Source organism: Arvicola amphibius, chromosome 4 (assembly GCF_903992535.2).
Source record: "Arvicola amphibius chromosome 4, mArvAmp1.2, whole genome shotgun sequence".
Taxonomy (NCBI): domain Eukaryota; kingdom Metazoa; phylum Chordata; class Mammalia; order Rodentia; family Cricetidae; genus Arvicola; species Arvicola amphibius.
Window position 1 is genome coordinate 47,119,737 of NC_052050.1, and position 10,861 is coordinate 47,130,597.

Genomic DNA, 10,861 nt, shown 5'->3' on the forward strand with positions numbered 1-10,861 from the left:
GGCCAGTGATGTTTGCAAAGGGACAAAGTGTGTCCTCTATTCTCTCAGCACAGGATCTTCCAGAATTTTCTACCTCAAGGGTCTCCTTCTGAATCCTACATATGCTCTATCATAGCCCTGCTCACTTACTCCTCACTCAAGTTTCTTAGATTTGAGGAAATGAAAGATTCTCTTTAAGTGTGGACTTATTATGAAATGTTTCTTTGTTCATTTATTTTGTAATTTCATTCTCAGAAGGATGATTTACTCAATGAAAGACAGCATAATAGACAATTGTTTCTGTGTGCACAGTTATTCTGGAGCTGAAAATTCATTTTTTTTGCCCCAAAGAAAATACACTTTTTGGAGAATATAAACCATGAGTGCTGTGTATTTTTATAATACCCACCCTCCTTGTCAATATCAGATCGTTCCCAGCCGGGCGGTGGTGGCGCATGCCTTTAATCCCAGCACTTGGGAGGCAGAGGCAGGCGGATCTCTGTGAGTTCGAGGCCAGCCTGGTCTACAAGAGCTAGTTCCAGGCCAGGCTCTAAAAAAGCTGCAGAGAAACCCTGTCTCGAAAAACCAAAAAAAAAAAAAAAATATCAGATCGTTCCCTAATCCAGCTTCTCCTATGATCTGTCACACTTCACTATCAAATTCATTTCCTCTTCATCTATTGTATGAGCCCCACACATGAGCTCACATGTATATATCTCCTTCTGAGTCAAACTTGTGTTCCCTACATGCACATGCATGTAAGGTTGAATACTGGGATATGAGAAACCTATCACAGAGCTTGTGCATGAGAAAACTGCTCTCCCTCCTCCCGCAGCAGTCAGCTGCCTCAGCTGTGAGTGGGTTTGTATGGTCGTGCGCCGGCAACCATAGCTGTTGAAGGTTAATGAAAGTAACATCCCTGGCTCATCCAGAAGACATTATTTTGCTGTATTCTCTAGGATCTCTGGCTCTTATACCTTTTCTGCTCTCTCTTCCACCATGATTATTACCCTCTCGTGACCTTATATTTCTTCGCCATTACAAACATGTTGCTCCCCTGCGTGTGGTGACCCTGGTGTGTACAAACCAACTGCAGAGCTGGAGTGTGAAAGTCAAGCTCCTGAGGTTATAGACGACACAGCACTGATGGTGGGGATAAAAGGCGAGGCAGTAACAGTCTATGGATTTGCTATACTCTTTGTCATTGTTTCAGAGTAAGCTCCTTCCGCTTGGAAAATGTTTGTTTCAAACCATGTTCTTTGTTCTGCTATCAGTAGACTCTTTTTTTTTTTTTAGAATAAATCAGTTTTAATAAAAGGAGAAAGAGGGACACTTACAAAGCCAAGGCTCCAGCGAAGCAGAGGGTGACGGGGGGGGGGGGGGGAGAACAGGGCCATCTATCCCCAACCCGGTTCTTTTTATTTTTTTTATTTTTTTTCTCATGGTTTTTTTTTTTATATTTAAAAATTTCCATCTCCTTCCCTCCTCCTCCCCCCTCCCTCCCTTCCTCCTCCCCCTTCCCTCCCCTCCTTCTCCCCCTTCCCTTCCCTCCCCTCCCCTCCACCCATACCTCCCCTCCCTCCCTCTCAAGGCCAAGGAGCCATCAGGGTTCCCCACTCTATGCTAAGACTCTTATCTTGTGTCTATGAAGTCTCTGACCTGATCAAGAGGATACTGAGTGGTTGACCTACCCATTGCTGTTTATGTCGGTATACTCTATGAAGTTCATGCAATGATGGTACTGTCTGACAATTGTTTTCAGAATCTGTCCTCAGTTTTGAGATATGTGTGACCGTCCTTTTTCATAACTTTTCTCAAGGAGAACTATATTTTGCAGGGTTCATAATTCTAGAAGTCTGTGTAGCCCTTTAATACAGGGAGAAAGTGATATATTAAATTGAATTTTTACTATTATTTAAATTGTGTAATAATTGATATATAGTTATTAAATCAAGAAATTAATTTGAATGTTTGAAAAATTAAAATCAAAGTAAAGTCTACTAATGTTTTTAATGAAAATAAATGTTTAAAGTAAAAACAACATGAGGTCATGGAGAATGGATTAATTCTGAAAATATTGACAAGGTCAATATCAGATGGCAAAGACTTTTCAACTTGAATGAAACAAGTATATTTTCCCTCTGAAAATAGGAGATTATAATTATTCATTGCATAAAAATTATGAACTGTAAACCTATTTGTAGGCATTAATGAAAAGTTTACAACTGTGCAAAAATCATCAATACCTTTGTAAGTAAAAAGATTCATGAATACTTTCAATGAGAAGATAATAATATTATTTTAGTTAAGTATCATGGGATATGTATTATATTCTAACTTTATTCTAGATTTTCTTTTTTATATTATAAATATATTTTTATTTACTATTGAGAATTTGTTGGCAGTTGATGAATACTGGAGGAGGGAGCATGAGTGTTCTCAAGTGATGTGGCTCCGATAGGTTGTACTTGAGTCAATGGATAGCCCTCTGCCTAGTTACATACTGGTACCACTAATGGACTTAGTTGAATCCTCATTTTTTGAAGCCTTGGCTGACTGTACATGCCATGGTATATATTTCCTTTTGGCACATACAGCTTTGGTTCTTTTCTTGGGACTCCAGTGACTTCCTGGAGTTGGTAGAGATGTTGATGGATTACACAGAAGTTTTGTCTCCTTGGGCTGAGCAGCACTCTGGGCCTCGACAGGGGTGAGGAAGTCAGTGGTGTTGCCTTGATCAAGGAGGTGTCTTCAGAAAGGCAGTTGTCAAGAGAGTGTGGGTGGGTACACCCTGCTGGTGTTCAGTACCGTCCTTGTCTCTGTCACTCAGATCTAATCCTAGTTCCCATTTTAGCCAACTTCTACCCTAGAACATGGGGCCTGCATTTGTTGCATTTGTTGTTAAAATATGTTTAGTCTTTCTACTTCACAAATAAAGATAAAATACACCCCAAAATTCAGAGTCTCCTTGAAGACTGGCAATTTATGAACTGTAGATACCAGTGTAGTCAGATAGGAAAATATCCCCACTACTGTAGGTTGTTCTAAGGCTATAACTGAGGCGCATTACTCCCTCCAACTCTTTCTAGATTCCCTCACTTCGGCTCACACCACAGCATGTCAACTAGAATGACTTACCTTCTTCCATTCAGGGTCTGTGTACTTGGTAATTTTGCATTTTTTGCTTTATAATGACTGAAATAATTAACATTTATTTTTGTTCATGGGAATACTAAGAGGTATTCAAGTAAATGCCTGTGGATTTAACTCATTTTATAGTGAGTAGCAAGCATAAGTCTTCCCAGGAATCAGTATCAAGTACCCTAGTTAGAAAAGTGATGTCGATCCTTTCTCACTGTCTACTGAAAAGGGAACAAAGAATGGCTAAAAATAAATCATGTTTTAATTTCAAAGGCTTTCTGAAGGGAGTGTTTATACCTCACCTGAAGCATTATCATAATAGAAAGAGTATACTGTGATAAAGGTTTTAATTTAGAGTGTAATGAGTTTTAATGTAGAAAAGACAATGCCACATGTAATCATTTAAAGTTATTTAAAAAATCCAGATGAAAACACGGTATATAAATAAACTATTCAAGTAACTCCAAAGCAGACAGAAAAAGCAATCTAGGGAATCAGACAAAACAAATACAAACAAAAAATAAAAATGTTAGGCTTACCTCTGAACATTTCAATAACCACATTAAACATGTCTGCTCTAAGTATACCATTTAAAGCTATCAGGAGAGTGGATTAAAAAATAAATATCACCCAATAGCAGGCTCATTAAAAGAAGCACTATTCAAACATTTAAATTAAATATCTTAGTACGAGTTTGTTATCAGGTGAACGTATCTGACAAAAGTCTCCTTGGGGTGACAGCTCTGATCTTATGCTGTGCTTTGTCTTTTGCTGTTTATCACACACATTTTACAGGTGACTATGGTTACCTTTAATTGTGATGGGACACGTAATCGATTGAGAAGAAAGTTAGCATGAACACAAAAATAAGCACTAAATGCATCAAATCATTGGCTTGAAGAGAAACTAGGAAGTCCTAAAAGATGCCACAGAGAGATACAACATTGATACAACATTTAATGGCAATTCCTTTAATTATGTGCTTGTCACAAGCAAAATGATAAATTTCATGAAAATATGAAACAATTTGGGCAGTGGAGGCTCTGAAAGGTATAGAGAGATGGGACTGGGGGGTTACGTGTGTGGGGTACATGACAAAGGTACCATCTTGGAACATGAACAGTGTCTTCCAATCACAGCATAGGTTATACAATATTCATTCATGCTATCCCATGAATATGTACAATTTTCACTTACCAGGTAAGTTTTACTTAATAATGAAGGAAGTAAAATTTAAAATGGCAAACAAACTAACCAAAGGGACAACCACCTCACTCCTCAGAAACCTGATGTCAAGTCCAAAGGGAACCCCAGTTCCCCAAAGACAGTGAATAACCCCCAAATGAGAGTCTTGGTTCAGCTTGAGTAGCGCTGTACAAGAAACAGCAGTTCTTAACAGCCTGTGGAATTGGTTTCTGCTTGCCAGACAGGATGTTTTCCCAAAGGTCAAAGTCCATGCTAGTCTCCAGACACCTTTGGTCCCTATTCATGTGTATTTCAAAGTCCACACTAGCATCCTGGCTCTTCTCACCGGCTCTTCTACCATTAACTTTGGGGCTGCTCCAGTTCACAGTTTCCCTTCCCTCAGCTACTTGTCCTCCTCATAACCCACCTGGTTTCTCCACGTCCCACTTCTCCAGACATGTCCATGTTCAGTCTGTTTTATTTATCTTTCTGCTCTGGACTCTTCCAGATGCCTCTGGCTGTTCTCTTTCTCTCTAACCTTTAATAAAATCCTCCCCCTAACCATAGAATGGTCAGTTTGGTTGTTTCTTTACTGATTCCTCATTTAGACCAGAACAGACAACTTGCTGAAAGGAAATGAAAATAATTAATATATCAATATCTATCTATCTCTTCGTCTGCCTGTCTATCGATAACTAACCACATTTGTAGAGGAATTAAAATTAAAAAATAATACAATGCTGTATTTACCTGTTAAACATAAAAAATACATTTATAATACTGCACAAAGATGTACAGTAATAAGCATTTCTCATACAGTGCCAATCAAGATTCAAAATGCTGCATGTTTTTTTTTTTCTGGCAAAAAGAAAGACGAATACTTTCAAAGTTTAAATTTCTATTTCCTTTAGTGCACAGGCACTAAGACTTAAATATTACTTGTAGGAATTTAACCAGTGTAGGTAATTGCATATATATATATATGTGTACATATATATATGAACACAGATAATATCAATCTAAGAATTATTAACAATTAAAAAAGCAAAAAATATAAATGAGTTGGTGAAGTATATCATTGTTAATAAAGTGAAATATTTTATAGATTTAAAAATGAATAAGATGGGTTTTTAGGTTGATTTCAGTAATTATATAATGTAAACAAGGAAAGTTAGTTGCAAAGCAATGTGATGTTTTGAATGTGTGTGTGTGTGTGTGTGTGTGTGTGTGTGTGTGTGTGTGCAGGTATGTGGGGCACTATTATGGTCCTGGTGTAGAAAGGCAGTGCTAATATTCTGCACCATTTGAACATTTAAGAATGATGTATTTCAGGGCTAATGACAAATTTAAATTGTTGAGAAATTTCTAGTTTGGAAGAAAAATAACAAGAGAAAGATTTAAGAGGGAAAGGAAGCTTTGAAAATTTTCAAGAAACTGTGATTTTTGTGGGCAGACAGAGAGTCATTGCCTGAAGTGCTTCTTGTGATACTGATGTTAGTTGCTCTGTTTCTTTTAGGGACAGTGCCATGACAAGTCAGTAGGCAACTCACCCCTTGAAGCATGTCATGAATGGCCAGATGCTCCGGAGACAAAGAAGCCTTGTTTCACTGTGGTGTTAATTGTTGATGGTGAGAAGTGACGGTGGAAGAAGTGACCACTCCCTGCACTAATAGGATGAGAATCTTTCTAGATACTTAGACTAACAGAACCAGACAACATTAGTAGTGAGGGAGCCTTGATGGTTGCTTTGTCCTTCCTGCCAAGTACATCCAGAGAAGCTAAGGAGTTTGTTCGAGGTCAAGGACATCACAGACAGCAGAGGATGTGAAGTGAGAACTATTGATGTTTTCCCAGATTCTCAGACCGTCGTAGGAAGCTCATTGTTTGTGTCCTACTTTGTCTTACGAGTCAAAAAGGATCAAGAAAGATCCATCTTTATATCTGTCTTTTGATATTAGTAGGAATGAATCAAAAGGCAGGAATGTGAACCAGGTGTTATTTACAGTCTTTGTTGGGTTCATACCCAACATCTCCTCATCCCTGCTGTATTCCTCATCTGGCAGACATTCTTCTGACTTTATAGGCGCCTCTCTAGGTAGAGAGATGCAGTGGAGTCCCTAGGCATTCTAGAACACTCATCAAAACTTGAGATACTGTTTTCTTAGGATAGAGGATGGACTATAGCAGTGGCTTCAGGGCTGTAAGGAACTGGTTACTGCTCGACCACACAGAATGCAAAGTCCAATTCATCTATCTCTGACATATAAATGTTATCCCTCTCAAATATTTTAATAGCCTCTTGTTATCTTATCATTTCTGCGTTCTTTTCCATCTTCTCTTCTATCCCTGTAGTCCATGTCACCCTCTCTAATGCTTCTATTATTTCTTCTCAAGCCCTTTACTTGATAGTCTATCCTGATTTCTCCTTATTTCCACATCAATTACTTGAATTTTCTCACAAATGCTGTACCTCCAATCTCGCTGTATGTCCCCTTTCCATTCACTTTCTTTCAGTCTCTATCTTAGCCATCCCTCCCGTCTGCCTACCCACATCAAATATCATGGAGAATTAAGCCATAGATTTAGGTCAAAAAAGAGTGCTAGAAAAATGGGTAGGAGAAACATCAACTAGATAGTAACACTGTCAAGAAGAAGTGGTCAGTCTAAAAATCATGTGAGGAGGAAGACGTGCCTAAGTGATGTAAACAGAACACAGGATGAGAGAACACTCTAGGGTAGAGTCACTTTCCCTGACAGGGTGAGACATCACAGTGTGGTCTGCATTCACACATGGATTTATAGCTTTTAGAAGCTTCGTGGTGAAAAGTGAGAATTCAGAAGGGATTTTAATATTGAGTAATAAGGGGTTGAATGTTTAGAATAGAACTTCTTATCTTTTAAAGGTTAGAAACATACAAGAATGGTAATTGAGGGAAGTTCATTTTGCATCATAACTTTCCTTACATGTGCATAGAGTTTTAATATTCACAATCAGGTCTGCGAGCTGTGCCCAGATACCAATTTCTCTAGAATGAATAGGGAATATGAAACCAAAGAGAAAAGTTCCTCCCTATTTCCTCTGAATCTTATAAAAATTTTATAGGAGGAATAAGCTTTTCCACATCTAGGCTTAGGTTGCATACACAGACCAACTATACTCTAACTTGAAGAAAGCGTAAGACTCCTCAGGAAGATGCTTACTGAGACACTTTGGGAACTCCAGCTAAAGAAAAGATACAGTGATTAAAAGTGGAACTCATCTAAGGGCAGATCAGGGAGGACCTGTGTACACACCATAGTCTACCTGGGTACAAGTTCTTCGGGGAACAATAATTGTTATCCCTTAAATTAAGTTCTATAATAGACAAAGTTATGAACAATTTGTTGTAGTATTTGACAATACAGGACATCCCTAGCTCTACTTTTAGCTTTGAAAATAATAGATGAAAGGAGCTTTGAGACCATCTTAAGCAGCCGCCCTCCTCCCTGTGAATACCCTCCAGAAGGCAGCCTGCACATCAGGGTTCCTGAGGCTGTAGATGAGTGGGTTCACCATGGGATTGATGACAGTGTTGAAAATCCCAATAGCTTTATCCTTATCTGAAAGTTTGATGGACCCGAGTCTCATGTAGGTAAAGATGCCTGTGCCATAGAATATGGCAACCACAGTAAGGTGAGAGCTGCATGTGGAGAAGGCTTTCTTCCTGCCTTCAGTAGAGCGGATTCGCAGAACTGCGGCTGCCACATGGATGTAGGACGTGAAAATGAGTGCCATGGGGGTTCCTGCCATTATGAAACCCACTGCAAAGAGCAGCAGCTCATTGAGCTGGGTGCTGGAGCAGGAGAGCTGGAAGAGCTGGGGCAGGTCACAGTAGAAGTGATTGATCACGTTGGGGCCACAGAAGTTGAGTGTGGATATGGCCACAGTGTGTGTCAGTGCATTGCTGAAGGCACAAGCCCAGGATGTGGCCACCAAGATCCTCTGGACTGTGTGGTTCATGCGGGTGCTGTAGGTGAGGGGCCGGCAGATGGCCAGGAACCGGTCATAAGCCATGGCTGTCAACAGGAAGCAGTCAACCCCAGCCAGCAGATGGAAGAAGAAGAGCTGTGTGAGGCAGTCCCCATATGGAATTGTACGCTTGTGGGCCAAGAGCCGAAACAACATGCAGGGAATGGTGATGCTGATGCACCCCACATCCATCACTGAAAGATTCCCCAGGAAGAAATACATGGGAGTGTGGAGCTTGGGTTCCACCAAGACAGCTGCCAGGATGCTAAGGTTGCCCCCAACCGTGGTCATGTAAGCCAAGAGGAAGAGTATGAAGACAAGTGGCCACAGCTCTGGTGTCTCCACCAAGCCCAACAGGATGAATTCAGTAACTGTTGTTCCATTGGCTCTCGGCTTTGGCTGCATGAGTTCCTCTAAAGAAACAACCAAGTAGGAGAACAATCAGATCTCTTAATGAATTGAGAAAATGTAAATCACAGCTGCTGGAAAGCTCACCAATTAGAAGCTAAAAAGGGGAGCTTATATCATTCCCTCCCTTCCCATTCCTCCCTCCAAATGATATAATTATATAATAATCTGAAAAATATAAGAAATAATTTTAAAAATGTAACCTGTTGTTGAGGAATTGGGATTGACTGCGTGTCAGTGTGTTTATAGCATGTATTAGATCAATAGCCTAATGCACATACAAATCACAGGTCAAATCTACTGTTCATTCTAAAGAACAAATATCCCCGTTTTTGCTATTGTGGAATAGTAAGATTTACTAGAGGGCAGCATCTGATTTTCCTGGGAGAAAGGGCTCAAAGATGGCTGGCACTCTTGTTGGAGCCTACATGTGTAGATTCATTGTATCTGTGCACCATTTAACAAACAAATGAATTGCTACCCTTATTGACAAATACAGTTTTTTTAAAAAGAGCATTGGTGGCTAGTGAGAATGATGAGATTTTTCTTTAGGGGGCCAGTATGAATTTGGATAAACTAGACTTTGAAGGACGTTGAAAGTAGGATGGTTAAAGATGAGTGAGAAGCATGGGTTTTCCTGTAGTTGGTATGACTTTAGATGGAGCATGCAGCTCTAGTAACCCACAGGCTCACAGATACCTTGTAATATAAACTCTACAAGTTATTTTTACAGTCAAAATAGTCATTCATTAGAAAAGAAAACCTGCTGAGGCATCTCCCCAGCTTTTACAGTTTTTACTTTTTAAAAGTTGGCAGGTAGAGCACTCAAGTCTTCTGGCCTACCAAGTTGAGATTGGTCACTTTCCCTGTGGGTGGTCAACTTTATATAGAAGGAACTCGTGAACACACTAAAAATATTTTTTGCTAATAAAAAAAAAGAAGAAGAAAAACTGGTCATACCATGGCATAGAATTGTAGCTGCTGCCTTGTTTTCAACCAAGAATATAATAAGCATGATTTACGTCACCTAACACTACCACCCAGGTGTCTGTTCTTCATGGGATTCTTCAGAGGACCATTCCTGTCGAGGATATTCCCTGTGGAGGACCATCACTGGTGATGACCATTGCTGACACTGAACCAGCTCTCACACTCATTTGGAGAAGACTTGTCATTTGGTGCAAGTCTCCTTTTTGCTTTTGAGACACTGATCAACTTATCTGTAAAGCCAGGAAAGTCAATTTGCTGAGAAACAGCTGAAGTCCCCCTTCAGGTGACTTAAGGACAGAGAAAGAGCAATGAAAACTCACCTGGTGATTGCAGGGAACCAGTGTAGTGGAAAAGTATATATGGGGACAGGAAACACAAACTCATTCAGCTTCAGTAATTCAGTAAAGGCAGCGAGGATATATATCTCTATCCTGGGGATTTTCCATCATAGTGTCAGCCCCTTGGGACCTCAAAATTAGTCCCAAGAAATGAGAGGAGGGGGTGCGTACAGGCAAGGCCAGGTCAAAGATACAAGTCCTAATAAACGTCACCATGGTGAAGCAATAGAGCGTCACATCACACCGAGGACCCAGAATTTTTCCTGTCTTTGTTCTCACCTCATATTGTCTGCAGCACACAGAGGAGTTAGGACAAAAGCTCAGTTTAGCAGATGGGCAAGACAAGCTGTCTGCTGTCCTGAAGTCACTCAGGGAATTAGAGGAGTAACTAGGACTCGGTGGGGTCTTAGAGGCTAAGAAAACAGCTCATCACCCTTGCTACAAACAGGATTTGAGAACTGAGCAGGGCTATCTTCAGTCTTGTGAATGAGGAGAGAATCTTCTTTGGGTCTGCGGATGAAAGCAAAACCCAAGAAAGGAGGAGAATCAGAAGACACCCATGGCAACCAAACCAAATCCTCAAGGATAAAATGTGTTCCCACCTAGAACCTTGTTAGTGAGGGCCAGAGGGATTCCTGTAATGATCCTGGGAGAGGCCTTTGAAGCACTATACTGGGAAAAACAGAAAGTAGAGGGAGGCAAAGTTGTTCCCTAATGTGAGTTTCAGGCCAGGCCTTTCCAGGCTGGGAGCCTTAGTGATACATATGATGGAAGAGGGAGTTGCAGCAGCTGTGCAAAACAACCTTCAAAC

General features: G+C 40.2%; 1 protein-coding gene across 1 annotated transcript; it reads right to left on the reverse strand.

Moving 5' to 3' along the window:
* Positions 1-7,012: 7,012 nt before the first annotated feature.
* Positions 7,013-10,196, reverse strand: LOC119812370 (olfactory receptor 3A1-like). Its single transcript, XM_038326989.1, has 2 exons — positions 10,033-10,196; positions 7,013-8,727 (listed from the first exon to the last, which is right to left on the reverse strand). Exons 1-2 carry the CDS (start codon positions 10,094-10,096, stop codon positions 7,772-7,774), a joined length of 1,020 nt encoding a protein of 339 aa, XP_038182917.1. The 5' UTR covers positions 10,097-10,196; the 3' UTR covers positions 7,013-7,771.
* Positions 10,197-10,861: the final 665 nt, after the last annotated feature.